The sequence below is a fragment of the Numida meleagris genome, chromosome 2 (assembly GCF_002078875.1).
Source record: "Numida meleagris isolate 19003 breed g44 Domestic line chromosome 2, NumMel1.0, whole genome shotgun sequence".
Taxonomy (NCBI): domain Eukaryota; kingdom Metazoa; phylum Chordata; class Aves; order Galliformes; family Numididae; genus Numida; species Numida meleagris.
Genome location: NC_034410.1, coordinates 17,842,451 through 17,858,433, shown reverse-complemented (window position 1 = coordinate 17,858,433; position 15,983 = coordinate 17,842,451). Strand labels below are relative to the sequence as shown.

Sequence of the window (15,983 nt, the reverse complement as noted above, 5' to 3'; positions counted from 1 at the left end):
AGAACTGTGACAACGAAAAGTACTATTTTTATTAGAGAGAGCAAAGACTTGTAGCAGCTACTCTGGCAACATCATTTAAAAAACAAAAGATTATACTGCATCTGAATTCAAATGACAGCTTCCATTGAACTGTACTGTGTTAATCAGAAAACCAAAGCAGGTTTGTCTCAGTGGGACTGTACAAAATAAAATGGTTAAGGATTGGACCACTCGGCCTATACACAGGGACTTGTATTCAGGTTCTTGAGTACTGACTTTGTGACTTTAATAACACTTCCAGAAGGTAGTAGAAATTTCTCATGATTGCAAAAAGTATTTATATTCCTTTTGTGCCTTCATCTTATGCCCCGTGTTGTTTGTTGCAGTAGGCCTTAATATTTACATTGACTGCCCAAACCCATGAGAACAAGCACAATTTGTTACCTCTGTGGGCTCAATAATTAAATAAATGGATAATATTTTGACAAATGGGAAAATATTTGAATATTTTTAATCACAGATACATGCTGATAGCAAGGACGTAATGAGTCTAAACTACCTCAGGTCCTGTTTCACCTCTGGAAGGATGCACCCATGCATAGGAGCACACCACTCTGACTGTCCATCCTCCTTTGGCCTTTCCATTTTGCTCATAGCCAACTCCTTCTACACTTTCAGTTCCTCATCCCTGGACTCTTTTTTTTTTCAACTAAATCCACTGTAGCAAATACCACTTGCTAGATAGTTTTCAACTCTCTTCTCCAAGGCATGGTACTGCCAATTTTTTTATTATTTTTTTAACACAGGCTAAACAACTTGTTTTTCTGTGGAGTTATTCTTGGAAACCACTTTGGTTGAAATTAATAAATAAATGATTAAATAAATAAAACAATAATAGCCCAAAGCACAGATTCAGAAATGGAAAATTTCAGTCCAGACAGTTAAGGGCTGACAGAAGTATTAAACTATTGAAAACAGCATCTTTTAATTGAGAGATTCAGTAACCTTAAAAATTGGCAGTGTTACCATTCATTAAAATACTTCAAATTGTCCACTGTCTAAGTCTTAATCAGCCTTTTTGGTGCTGAGTGACATATTACAAGAGTTTCCTGATGAATTTCACATAAGCAAAAACACAATTACAGTCTTCTCCCAAAAAAACTATTTTCCTCATGCTGAGTCCATCTTGCCTGTCCCTTAATATAAAGAAGTTAAAAAAAAATCCTTTTAGTTATTTGTATATTCTTGGTTCAGATTCAGTTACAGTCCATGGGTCTGAAGTTTGCTTTTAAAGTTTTGTGAGCCACCAACAATTTAGGAGGCTGTCTCATCCTACCCGCTCATCACAAGAGGTGAGATTAGCTCAACAACATTGGCTGCCATCACCTTGTTTTTCAGGATGAGAAAACAGGCTGTTCTGAGATTTGCCTCCAAGAGATGTCATCTGGAAGAATCTGATCACTTTCAGAATGTGATGGAAATTGAATTTTTTTTATTTTTTTTTATTTTATTTTTTTGCATAGTACATGGTGTCTGCTATTTTGGTCAGACTTTTGTATTTAATTGGGGTTTTTACACTGCTGATGAGCATCAAATTCCACTAAGTTCATATAGCACAGCAGTTTTAAAGCTGTCCTAAATCCTGGCTAAATTAAAAAATATGTGTAAGATTTTTAAATCTAATAAAGTGAAAATTGGTGTAAGTTGTCTTTCTTTTTGAGCTCTTGTAAATTAGATCATACAATTTCCCTTTTGCTGACAAATAGTTTAAAATTTTCATACTGCCTTTAAATTTGGCATTCTTTCCTCTTAATAATTACTGTACAAAACCTAAGTAATCATAAGCATACTATATGCATTAAAATACATTTTGTAAAATATTAGCTCTTTGCATAGGCTAGCACAGCAAAAGGTGTGCTACTAAACTACTATCACTAAAACCACTACCATATTTTGTATTTTTCTTGATATGCTTTCGTTCAAGTCCATTTACCAGCACACTGATCAACATTTCATACTCCTCCCACCACCACTGTTTAGACTTTCTAAAACAGCAAAAGCAGTTTTAGCTTGAGCACTCGAGCACTACACACACAAGAGCATTTTTCTGTTTCACTCTGAAACATACCCAGTAAAAAGTATGAGTACGATTACTCCTAGTAAGTGTCTGTCTGTGTCTGTGTGCATATGTGTGTGGGTGTGGGTGTGACTACTCTCCAAATAAATGGCTGAGGTAACTAGAAATTAAGTTTAAGAAATCAGCACACATAGAGGCATAAATCCTCAATCTTCTCACAAAGCTTGCGATGGACATCCATTTTTCTCTTCTTGAAGTGCAAACTGTACCAAATCTTGTGTCATACACGTACACTCAACAACTTCAAAGATTTTCTTTTTTGTCATGTGATTTATGACTGCAGCTCAGTCTGCCATATCAGTAAATACATTTTGTGTTTCTCACTCTTGAAAGACAAAACTCTTTCCTCAAATGTCTTTTTTCCTATATTTGACAATCCTTCAGTTTGAAATTCCACCTTTGGACTCAGAAGAACTATGCTACAATGGAGCTTTATATCTGAAATCCAGTGAAATAGTATTGGAATGAGACGTGCGACACAAAGACATAGAATTTTTAGTAAACAAAAAGAAAAAAAAAATCTGACTACCGTTTACACATATAAGAATATTAATGTTAATAACACTTACCGAACTAATATTCTGTTGATTTTTCTTTACTCTTTCGATCTCTGGAGTCTCTTTAACAGCTGTGCCAGCTCCTATCACCTTCTTATAAAACACCTTTATTTCCCCAAAAGAAAAAGTAATTATTAGAATGGTAGCATTGCAAGTTTTCATAAAAGAGCTGGGCAATTTTCCAAGTTCCAAATTGGTCTGATCACAAATCTTGCTAAGAAAGCAAATACTTCAATTTCTTATAAATCAGATCAATGTTCAATAACTATAATAACATTTCGTTTGTTTTCAACTGTAAACCAGACAATCTATTATTATCCTTCAGGCTGACTTCAAATAGTTGCAAACGTTTGTAATGATAGTTTTAACTTTGGAAACAATATTAAAGTTTAGATCAGCATTAATGAACATTTAAAAATGCAACTTTATGCTTGAGTAATCTCACTGATTTCAGTATAATTGAAAATACACGTACATGGAAGATTTTAATTTTGGGTTTAATCTTCAGACTTTAAAATGCTCTGAGATGTTAATAGATATCATTACTTCTAATTTAACAAACTAGAAAATGACATATTCATGACTAAATAACCAGTAGAGCCAGAGCTGCAATCCAAGTCATGCAATTTTTGTCCTCTGCATTCAAGCCAGAAGACTGTGAACTGTATCTAAAAACAAAGCTCTGTTCTGAAAAGTCACACAGACAGTTTATACAAGGGCTACTGTGAAAGTAAAGTCTCCTATTTTATTACGTTGGCCCACGATGTCAGAGGATGTTGGTGGTATGGCAGTCAAGGTTAAACCTTTCCACCGATATTCCATTACATTTTGTTGTTGTGTGACAAATTGCTGCAGAGGGCAGTCTGACAAAATGGCATCTGACATGGATGTGCATATGAAGCAAAGGGGTGGAATTGAATTCCTTCACGCAGAGAAAACTGCACCCACTGACTGACATTCACTGATGCTTTCTGAACATTTATAGAGCCCAAAGAGTGGATGTGAGCACAGTGAGGTGGTGGGTGGTGCATTTCAGCAGTGGCAACAGTACTGGATAACCATGCACAGCTGTCACACCATGAAATGAAGAGCATCTCAATCAGCTCATCCACATGAATCAGTGGTTTATGGCCATGGATCTGCATATGGAGCTGAATATTTCTTTCAATGCATTGAAAATGATGGTGACAACACTGGAATATCACAAAGTTTGCACCTGGTAGGTCATATGAATGATCACACAGCAGCAAAAAGAACACCATATGTAAGTTTGTCAGGACCTATTTAGGACCTATTGAACCAATACCAAGCTGAAGGTAACAGTTTCCTGGATTGCATCATTACAAGTGATGAGATGTGGCGTCACCACCATAAACCAGTGTCAAAACAGCAGTTCATGCAGTGCCAACATGTGAATTCCTCACTGAAGGGGAACTGTTCAAGACACAGCCCTCAGAGGGTAAAGTGATGTGCACTGTCTTTTGGGGTAGGAAAGCAGTGATCCTTCTGGATTTCCCAGAACCCAGACAAACCACTAACTCTGCTACATCGTGACACTGACTCAGCTGAAGGCTTGCAGTTCCAGAGTTGGACCAGAGAAGAAGACAACCTTTCTCTTACATCACGGTAATGTCAGGCCCCATACCAGTTTGGAGATTGTGGAGCACATTGCCAATCTTTGCTGCACTGTCCTACCACACCCACCATATAGCCCAGATTTGGAGTCTTCTGATTTCCACCTCTTCAGGCTGTATAGGCAACATTTTCCTACCAACTACGCCACCAGAGCAGATGTGAAACAGTGGGTCACCTCCGTTGGTGCAGATTTTTACAAGCGTGGCATCACTTGTTCATCACTGGTGAAAATGTATAGCTAATGGTGGTGACTATGCTGAAAAATAGTGTTTTATAGCTAAGAATTTACTCAATCGAACAGTGTTATTGTGCTCTTTTTATCTGTTGTTGTTTCCGTGTAAATAAATGGGAGGTACTATTTTCGGAATGACCTATGTGAAATTCTCCTTATTTCAATTGTTTCAACAAAGTATAAAATAAAAGCACGTCAGTAGAATCAGTCATTCAGACTTATGAAGGAGACAGAAAATAACTGCTCCACAAATTCCAAATGTGGATATAATTTAAATAACCATGAAGCACCAGTTCAAACGGAAAAACTCCTGAAGTTTTATTTTTATTTCAGCATTTGTTGTCACAGATGTTACCATTCCAGTAAGTATTTCCAGACTAGCAGTTTAAAAACAAGTCTGGTCCTGGAGTTTGTAAAATATTACCATTAAGCATTTCTACTTTTCATGAACCAAGGTTTATTTTACTACTTTTAAAATTTTATTTCTCTCAACCATTAAACAATGAAATATTCTTGCCATGAACTAGGGTGACCAGTACTGGCAAGTATTTTAGCAGAGAATTAAGTATATAAGTAATTTTTCAAATACTCAGAAAACCTTTAGTAATTAAGAATTGTGTTTTACCATATGAGAACAGAAAGAGTTTATGAGGAAGAACTTGAGAAATACTTTGCACAGGCACATCAGTACAAGGTATAAAGGTTTAAATAGTGGACTAAAGTAAAATATACTTTTCATCCCCACCAGGGAGGCAGTGGTAAAAAATATCAGAGCAAGGAATTTTTCTATGAAAGAGAAGACTATACAGTAAAAACCCTATTGTAAATAATCTGCCAGATGAGCTAGTGAGCTATAAGCAGCACTGATCTTATCTGCAAAGCAAGCCACCTTTTTCTTTGTGCCATAAGACAGGAAAATACTCGAGACAAAATCTGAAAATCAGAAGCCAATTAAGTGTCATTAATTTTTTCTATATAGGAGTGTTCCCCTAAGTTAGTAAAAAGTAACTTACCTTTATAATCTAATTTGCACAAAATGCTGAAATATTAGAATAAAGAGAAAGAAAATAATTCCTCACTTCGGTCTCACTTATGAACAACTTTCTTACATTTGGAAGATCCACTTCAGGTACACAAAAATAGTGATTACAACATAACCTCAAAGACATAATGTTTTTATTTCGTATTATGTAGTACACTAACAAAGAGGATTGTCAGTCTTGGCATACTGGTCTACATGGCTGCAACGAGTTCAGATGCATCAGATGCTTGTCAAGGCTTAGTTAAGTAGTGCAGGGTTTGTACATCACTGGTATCTAACTGTTAGTGAGCCCACCCTGCTCAGATCTGCTGACCTATTTGAGGACTCCATCAAAAGGTATCAAAGACTGGAGCAGAGAGGAAAGTGGATCAGTAGGGGCTAGCTGGGATCCCCTCCATTACATGGAGCTTTGGCATAGGATGCCAGCGACAGCAGATACAGTGCTAATCATCTTCACACCATGCAGCCAAGCACGATTCAAAACAAAGAGGAATCAGGCTACAAAAAAACAAAACTAGGTCAGGGGGCCTGTCAGCAGCTTATGCTAGGAAAGATTCAACTGTTCTCATCTGAGGGAAGGAAAGGAGCCAATACCTAATGGCCTGAAGAGGTTAAAGGAGAACTAGAGCAGCCTAGAACACTCTCAGATACTTCTCTGCTCTCCCTGCAGGCTCTTAATTCCCTAAGGAAGCTGCAGTGATACATGATAGCACCAGGAAATTGCCCCTGAGGGAAACTAATGGACCTTGTACTCCTGGTGGTGAAGCTGAGAGTAGCTTTAAACTGAAGAGTTACATCTTTGTCAGTTAACACTAAAATATTGGAATGACATATGCCTTTCTCTCAAATCACTGGCTTTATTAGTATTATTTAGTCTGCCAGAAAAACAGACACTAAACGGACAGCCTTTGGTTCTGAAGGCTAAATTTACCCTCCATCTTCTCTTATTAAAAGCAAAGCCAGAATTACTAACAGCAGAATTAATGGGCCCAAAGAGGAAATGGAACTGAACACAACAATCATGAACTGGGCAATCTTCAAAATCTAAGTTCGTCATCTATATCTAAGGATAGACAGAAACTTAAATCTAGCATAAAATTTTTAAAATGTAACCAGTGTATCATAAAATCATTAGACATATATTTATGAAACTTGCTCAGTTCTAATTTTATACCAGAATGCTGGTGTTCTGTACATATGATAGGAAACAGATGAAAAATCCTATATGCACAGTAACAAGCCTTAGTTATTTTGTCCATTTAAATAAAATACTTCCTGGGGCTTGATGGAAAAAGAAAAGAAATCATCTTTTAAAAATTACTGTGGTTGGCAAGGCAGAGTAAGTGGTTTAGCAACTCAAAATAAGTGTCATACCTAGAAAAATGGGTTATTTTTTTATTGAAAGAAATGAGTGATACAGACTTTGCCAGGAAAATTATGCAAACGGTTCAAAGGACATTTACTCATGTCCTTTCTGGCACTCACTGTTACACAAAAACAAAAAAGTTAGGCTTTGAACTATGCCTACCTGGCTCGCTATTTCTGAAGCTCTTTTGACCCGTTGTATTTCAGGAGTAAATGGACCAACTTGCATCCCTTTTCCTATAATTTCAGTCTCCAGATCTTTTCTATATTCTTTCTGCAAAATAAAATAAATTAAGATTAAGTAAAAATAATGTACATTATCAGAGTAAAATACGGAGTAAAATCAAATAAAAACATACCCCTGAGTATGCAGTGTAACTAATTCCATGGTTATTTGTACATACTGTCTTCAAAGCTATACTGATAGCACTGATTAGCCTTCAAAAGAACTGCTTCAATTTCTGTAATCTGATTTTTCTTTTTTTTTCTTTAAATTGTGCACTGCTTATTCCTTTTAGCACAAGTGTTTTTAACATCTCATTCCATTTCACTTGAAAAGTAATCTTAATAGATCCAATCTGTACTCACCTGGCTTACAATTTCAGAAGCTTTCTTTGCACGTTGTATATCAGGGGTATCCATGCCCACTTCCATTCCCTTTCCTTTAATTTCATTCTCCAAGTCTTTCCTATATTCTTTCTGAAAATAATATTATTAGAATGATTCACATGTCCAACAATCAAATCTTTACATTTTTCCTGCCTTTCTCTGTTCAATTCCACCGAGCAGTATCCATAAAGTACCAAATAACTTCTGGTTCAACAGTGTTATCTTTGTAGGACTTACCTACAACACAACTATGCTATAACTGCTGTCAGGTTAAAAAATTCTTTTAACAGACTGGTATCTTCAAATTTGACAGTCTTTCACATCTATCTGTCTTTCCAACTTCGACAGCCACAACCAGAGGAATAAGTAGATGGGAAATTTTACCTCTCACACATTCTTTGTGAGAATCAGTCCGCAAGGCCTTTAGCATCTCTCAAGCTGTGTTTATCGTTTGGCCCTACCTAAACAAGCAGCTGCTACCTAGACCTAAAAGTAGGAGGGCCTGCAGCCACTGAACACAGTCAAGGCCAGGCATGGTTAAGGGTCTGAGTTCTGGGAACATTTAGGTTTCCCCATGTGTGGACTACACAACTTTCAGACTCCATAAAGCTCAACAGACTAGGTCTTTAGTGAATCTGTGCTATGCCTACAGCATAGATAATTTATCATGCAAAACTCTTGACAACCGTAATTTCCATTCTGCCAAATGCAAAGCTTGTACCAGGCACAATACTTACAGTGCTTGCAATTTCAGAAGCTTTCTTGGCTCGTCTTATCTCAGGAGTATCTGGACCAACTTGCATGCCCTTCCCTTTAATTTCAGTTTCCAGGTCTTTCTTGTACTGTTTCTGTAAGATAAAACTTTATACATTAGGTTCACAATAGCCAGAAAGTTATGGGTAGATTTTTACACAAGAGTCAATTTAAGAGTCACAACTTCAACTGAATCAAAAACCTCAACTAGAGGGTTAAAACTCTCAAGAGTCTTGGCAAGATTTTGACAGGAAAGCGTGAAAACCTACAGGAGAAAAGCTTTAGGAGATATTCACTGAATATACAAAACTCCACTGCTGAATTTGGGAGGGGGTGGGGGAATCAGCCCATACAGCTGCCTCAGAAATAAAGAGGCAGTTTAGCTCAGCAAAACCTAGTGTAATAACTTGGTACTTGATGCCAGAATAATTGAAACACATTTTGCTTTTAAGAAAATATCTTATTTATAAAGACTACATGCTAGAAATTTGATACTATACAGAACTGTTTCCATTGAACTTTCAGAAAAAGAAGCTGTAATTTATTCATTTAATACATCTTTCCTGAACCACAGCCATTAGACAAGTGGCTGTACTCATCCATGATTGCTGCTTTCTCCCTACAACATAAACTGTAAATAAATAATAACCAAAAGAAACAAAATTAATATTTCATCTTTAGCCTATTCAAGCAAGGATATACTTCTTGTTCATCAGCAAATGATATTAAAAAGTAATACTGAAATAGTATATACAATTGTACTTTTTAATACATTACATTTTAAAAAAAGACTTATCTGTTATGATCTCAGGCACTACTATTTCTGATACTATAGTAATAGTCATTTTTCCTATTTCAGTTTACCTGCTTATGGAAAGAAGATAACTTTTTTCAAAATAAATACCCATTCCTAATTTTCCTGTCAACTATTTTTAGGTTACATTTTAGTTAAAAGAAAAAAAAAAGAATATCTTCCTATTCATTACAATGCTCTAAACACTGCAAAATGTAACAAGAACAAGAGCAAAAACACTTTCAGTTTTCTATCTCTGTCTCACTCTGATGAGGAAATGTGATAAAATTACTCTCTATTTCCAAAACCAGATTCCAAACTTCCCAGTTTTATCTTTTTTTTAAGTCTTGGTTAATCAGTGAGAAGACACCATCTCTCACTTCCTCTATGATAAAAGCAGAATGGCAAATGCTTCCTCCCAGCTTCCTACTGTGTACAACAACAAGGAAAAATAACCCTGGGAGTTACAGCTATGTATTCCTGCACTTGTTCAGATTGCTAATGTTGGCCCTAAGCAAAGCAGTATCTCTGGTTATTATGGCTATAAATGTATATATCTGTAAATAAATACATATATTAAATGCATATAAAATATATAAATATGTAGGCCTCTCCAAAAGTAATGCCTCCTATTTATTTCCATGGAAATTGTAACAGATAGAAACAGCATATGTACACTATTTGATAGAAAAAATTGTCAGCTACAAAACACAATTTTTCAACATAGTTACACTTTTCAACACTATGCATTTCTGCCAGCCATGAACAAGAGCTTGCATGTCACACTCATAAAAATCTCCACAGTCATCCAGAACATGGTTTGTCTTTCACGTCGCAGTTGCCACTGCTGAAACGCATCACCCACTGCCTCACTGTGCTCACATCCGCTCTTTGGTTTCTATAAACATTCAGCAAGCGTCAATGAATGCCAATGGGTGCAATATTTTCCCCATGGAGGAATTCAATGACACACCTTTGCTTCATCCGCACATCCATGTCAGACGCCATTTTGTCAAACCATACCTCCAACATTCACCTCCGACATTGTGGGCCAACATAATAAAATAGGAGATATTATTTCAGAGAAGCCCTCCTGTATATATACAAACATTCACATGACAAGTGGTGCCAGCTTTGGAGACTGAGTCTTGGGGAAGTACACAGCCTTGACAAGCACACAACGGGTCACAAGTTCCTCGAGATGGCTTTCAAGTGACAAAAGGCCACTGAGTCTTCCACTTCTACTCTCAACCCTTCAATGGGAGTAGGTCATAGCCGTGTTTGTAGGAAACCTCCAGAACAACTCAGATCAACACTGCTAACACCAAAGTTTAGTTCTAAAAATCTACTCTGGAAAGAGCCTGCATCTGTCTAGTTGCAAAGGCAAGCTCAAGGAAACTCACTTCTTCAGGAGCAACTCTACTTTTGGGAAAAAGATTTCACAAGTAGAACATATTATTTGGATAAACGTTCTTTCAAAGATGTCTGACAGTCATTACCAATATTTATTTTTAAATAAGAGAAACAAGTTTCAAAAAACTGGAAATTACTTCCTTGGCTTTCCTTTCCAAGTACATTAACATTCAACTCGTTTTCCATTGCAGTATTAGTGATACTAGTTGAACAACCAGACTGAAAAATGAACGCAATTTTAAATGTTCCACCTGTTGGCTCCACTAACAATTTACATTGACCTTTTCATTGTCTGAAAAGAAGAAATATTTGTTGAAAAAGTATTTATTGAAAAAGTTTCTTCCAAACTTTTTCAGTATTCTTAAATCAAAACAGAACTAGCCTTAGTTTAAGTTCTTACATATTTCATTGCAGATTATGTTTAAAGAATGGAATATTTTCCATAGAGTATACCATAAAGAGTGAACTTTCTCTGGCATCGATAATCTCGACTCGCATAACGTACCTCATTTAGTATCTGAGCTGCGTTTTTCACTCTAATCAAATCTGGCGTATCTTCAAACACTGTCATTCCTTTTCCTTTCATCCATTCTTCCAAATCTTTTCTATACTCTTTCTAAGGATTTAAAGAGAGATTTCTACAGTTAATTTGTGTGCAAGATCTTGAAAAGAAATGCCATTTATTAAATGTCTGAAGGGCCTCTTTGAAATACCTATAAAATATGAATTGTCTGAAGGTTTCAGAGTTAAAATAGAATTAAAAATTATCAAATCAAAAGCTACAGTGTTGCAAAAGTCAAAGGTTTTAATATAGCCACGTCTTTTCCTGCTGTGCTCTTGAAAAACAGTCCTCTCCTATACAGTGCTAGCACGTTATTTAGGGGCCTCAGATGCCTATCTACTTTTTAATCGCATTTGCTTATACACAGACTAGTATCTGCTGTGCTGCCGTTTTTACCTCTTTTTCACTAATGGAATCACAATAAAGATGGATTCCCTGAACACTGCATTAGGTAGGACCAGTTAAAATGACTGCTTGATAAAGCATAATGTAGAAGCAATATTCCTACGATTTCTCTTCTGTTCTCCTCAGACACTTCACTGTTATGATCTATCAATATTTAGCAACTGCAGCCTCCAGAGCACTCAAATGCTCAGAATAAAATTAAAAGCACACTAGAATCTGTCTGTGGACACTTAGTTCCTCTTTTTCTTCCTGATACCTAGAAAGCCGATGTAAGTCCAGCAGAAGTGAAAAATTTTTTACATGATGTAGGATTTTTAATTGCTCTTTCCACATCTAGGTTTGTTTAGTTTTTCAATGCAAGGCAAATAGAAGTTTGAAGAAAATATTTTTCCAGAAGAATTTGCATACACACAGATTGATACTCTTAAACATGTATTAACTTTATAGGAAGTAGCACCTTTGCCTCAGCATAAGCTTTTTTATAAACAGAAAGAAATCAGATATTTTTAAATTAATTTAAATTTAATTTTAAATTAAATAAATTAAACTTTTATCACAAGAAGCAGCCTCTACAGCAAGCAGAGAACTTCTAATTTAGAATATCAAATTCAGTTCTCTCTTCTGACAGTCATGAATACGGTTCCCGAGAAGGTTCCTATTTTTACAAAAATTTTAAATATTTGCAGATCTATAGTAGGAAGGCAAAAGAATTAGCTGAAACACAGGTAACAGAAAAAAAAAAAACTGAATAATCAATTTTGTAATAACACCAGGTTCTCCTCATGTTTGAAACAGCAGCCATTTAAATCTTATTATGGACCTTCACACAAAAATATATCCTGAGTTATATCCTTGATTGAGAAGAAAGTACATTATTTTCCTGACTCTTGAAAGATAATAATTGATTTGATCTACAGTCTCTGGGGTTTGATTCTGCTCCTTGAACGTGGACATAAAATCTGAAAATCAGTACCTTTATACATTAAGATACTGTTTCCATTTTCTCATATTTTTCAACAGATACGCCTTATTCCCTAAGTAATGAGTTGTAAAATCTAAGGAGGTAAGAATTAGGGAACAGCTAAATACATGTAGCACTACACAGGGAAGTCAACAAAGTTTTTGAAAATGTAAACATACACCACTTCCACCACTATGCATGTACTATCCACTTCAGTGGACATTTAGTGAGTAGCAAGATTAACACAATGAAATGCAAGCATTTGCATTCTTCCCTAGTCAGCAAGCACAAATGACAGACATAAGGAAGTTTTGTATGCACAGAATGGTATTGCACAGCTGGACTGAGCTTGAGACTTGCCTATCTGACAGACAAGCTTACCAAAATAAATTATTAATTAGAGAATGAATAATAAAGAAATATGTGAAATGAATGTCTTTTCCCACAGCACAGACTGGGATAAGCTATTTAAAGAACAAGGCAAAGAACAAGGTTCAAGGGCTTTTCATTCTAGCAGCCTCAATTCCATCCATACCTCTGGGCTATACCTAAACCATCAATTCTTAATACAACAATATAAACAAGGTACTGTTGGATCCCAAATTCAAATGGAGAAGATCTAGAAACTCTGATACTTCTAACTGCGCATTTTAAGTTTACAATTTTCTAATACATTTACTTCTAAGTTTGGTCAAATAATAAATCTAATGTATAGAATCAACTAATACTCAAAACCAAACATGAAGATAGTTAAGACTGTTTTGAATAATAATATAAAAATTAGAAGACCAACAATATATGTATTCTCCGTCACAGAAACAAAAAAGGGAATTAATTCATACTGTCTTGTACAACTGAAGAACAATGAGCATATAGAAAATCCACATATTTTAACAAAATTTGCTTGTAGCAGATTATGAAATATCAGAGCAATTTTACTCTTCTTATCTTTCATTCATAACAAATCTAATAGATAATTGTTCCAATTAGATCAGTTAAAAGTGACTTACACTCAGCTCAAGGCAACTGTAATACACTATCATAAACCTGAAATAATTACTCAAATGGAAAGACTGCTGTCTGGACACCAACAGAAATCTGCCTTTCAACCCCTTCATCTTTCTGGACAGCAAACACCAGAACCTCTCCAAAATCCCATCAAACAGATGTCTTTTGTAGCATGCCTGGAAGGTCACCAAATTCGGGCTTTTTGGGCCCAGGAGAGGAACAAATTCTGAAATTGAGGCTCTCACAAGGAGTGTCCTGCCAACAATCTATTTTCTATGGAATCATCTGATTTGTTCATTTAACTCTGTTTTCCTGGTTCAAGTGTGCTGAACTTTATCATTTCCTTATATTCATAAAACAAACTTCAGTAAGTATCAATTCTTATTACAAGGCTATTCAGAATATAAAATGACATGCTACAATTTTTATTCATGGGCTCACTTCTGTATTTAGCTGTAGAATTTACTGTAAGTGGTTCAGCACTCATCACTACAGCATGTAGTGATGCTGCTTATTTCTCATTTACATCTTAGTAACAACAGAAAAAAAGAATTAAAAATCCTCTACCTCCTTCAGAAGATTAGTGACTTCCTTTATATGTAAGAACTCTGGGGTCTTGTCTAAATCCAGTGAGGGCCTTCCCTTGAGACCTTCTTCAAAATCTTTGCGATATATTTTCTATTGAAGCAAAAACAACAATTAGTGGTACATGCATGTGCATTTCCAAACATATTTCAGAAAGAACACCATAAACTGAGCCAGAAATGAGCTATGCCATTAGTTATCACACTAATAAGCAATGCTACTACTCATTTCATTATTTAGATTATCTATACAAGACACATGCCATTTAGATAAAAATACATGCAAATGTTATTTCCAGAGAGAATGTTTAACCTGATCTATGAAAGAAACAATTTGCTTAGTACAGAAAAGAGAAGTCAAATACCATTAACCCACAGAGAACAAGCCTGTGCTACCTTGCTCGTGATCTTCTGCCCAAACTTTCAGTCCAAAACTGTCTGTGTCTTCAAGGGAAGAGAGAAAAGCTATTCCTTTAAAAAAGTTAATTCCTGATCTAGATGACCATTTGAGCTTCTTCCCATTTCTCAAAAGTTATGCCATATACAACAGTGTTAGCATCTCCAGCTTTTCGAGAAAAAAACTGATTTGAGGGAAGGACTAAGTTATAGAAAGGATAACTTAGTGCTACTTCAGCCCTATGCTCAGTTTATAGAACTTTTATGATCATTACATCTGTTTTCTTAACCTGTGTGCAAGATGTTTAAGCCTCTCTACTGAACTAAATTTTGGACATTCAAACACACATTACTAACCTCACTTTGCATCTTTTGAACATCTTTTGAAACTTGATACATTGGTGTATCCACAAACTCGAGCATTGATTTGCCTTTAGATTTCTCATAATTCTCTCTGTACTTGACCTGGAAAAATGAAAATAAATACTGTTAGCAGCTGAGAGAATGTGAGATCTGATTGCTTGCTACAGTTCCCTAGAGATTTTTGACTTAGAAGACTCCTCCCAAATTAAATCTGCTAGAGAAACAAGGCAGCTAGACAAGGAAATTTTTTCTGGAGTCATGCATTCCTTTGCTTCAATATGTCAGAATTAAAAACGATGAAGTTTGAAAACAGCAGGAGAAAGGAGAATCAATCACAAACCTTTAAATAATTGCATGATTTTTGCTGAGTGACCTATGGCTGAAAAGTTGGCAGCTTTGCAGTATGATCCCATCATGTTTCCGTAGAACACAATTACTCTAACAATAAAATTTGCTTTACAGCCACCACAGGTCTGTCTTTCAGGCTCCAAAGTACCATTTTGAAACACTTTTGTTTGCACTAGGGGAAGAGAAAAAGGAAGAACTGATGCCTCAGTAGGGTCTGGTCTTGCATGGACATTCCTCTCACAGCTACCAATAACCATGACCTGAGAGCTAGCAGCAAAATCATATTTAAGCACACATGTCTAAAACACTACCATGCAACTTTATGCTGACTCATGAAGCAAAGACACTTGCTTAGAAACCTGGAAAAGCTTCTAAACTCATTAATTTAAATCTCTTAAGATGGCACGTGTGACTATGGCCAAACACATTATTTATCTCAGTGTATGATACAGTAGTATATTCTACACAAGCCAAAAAAAAAGAAGAAAACCAATACATCAAAATACAATATTCAAAATGATTAATGTCATTTTGATTTATTTGTCTCTTCAGAAATACTGATGTATGACTCTGAGAAAAGTGTTCAGAATCTCTTCCATTCTCAGACTTCTGCGCTAGATTTGAATCCTGGAAAAACACTCTCTATATGGTGTGCTTCTAATTGACTATGCATTGTACATCACTGCAATTTGTAATGCAGCTCCATGCCTGATTTAATCATTGTTAGAATGCTGCATTTTTCTCTTTCCAAGATTTATTTATGATCATGTATACCCAACTTTGAAGCACTGCATCTTCTTTGCGATGGATTTGCTAAGCTGTATCCAGGGTGAAGTTATAG

General features: G+C 35.8%; 1 protein-coding gene across 7 annotated transcripts in view; it reads right to left on the bottom strand.

The window, feature by feature from the left end:
• Positions 1–15,983, bottom strand: part of NEBL (nebulette) — a 254,624-nt gene that overhangs the window by 36,318 nt on the left and 202,323 nt on the right. For 5 of the 7 annotated variants that reach the window (XM_021386377.1, XM_021386380.1, XM_021386376.1 and 2 more), the window contains 7 exons: positions 14,789–14,896; positions 14,019–14,129; positions 11,021–11,131; positions 8,294–8,404; positions 7,536–7,646; positions 7,111–7,221; positions 2,686–2,778 (listed from right to left, as the gene is read on the bottom strand). The exons of 1 other annotated variant lie outside the window; for it this stretch is intronic. In XM_021386377.1, coding sequence (XP_021242052.1) covers positions 2,686–2,778; positions 7,111–7,221; positions 7,536–7,646; positions 8,294–8,404; positions 11,021–11,131; positions 14,019–14,129; positions 14,789–14,896 — 756 coding nt within the window. Of the gene's footprint in view, positions 1–2,685; positions 2,779–7,110; positions 7,222–7,535; positions 7,647–8,293; positions 8,405–11,020; positions 11,132–14,018; positions 14,130–14,788; positions 14,897–15,134; positions 15,301–15,983 lie in introns of those variants that run through there. One more of the 7 variants, XM_021386382.1, reaches the window with a different exon arrangement.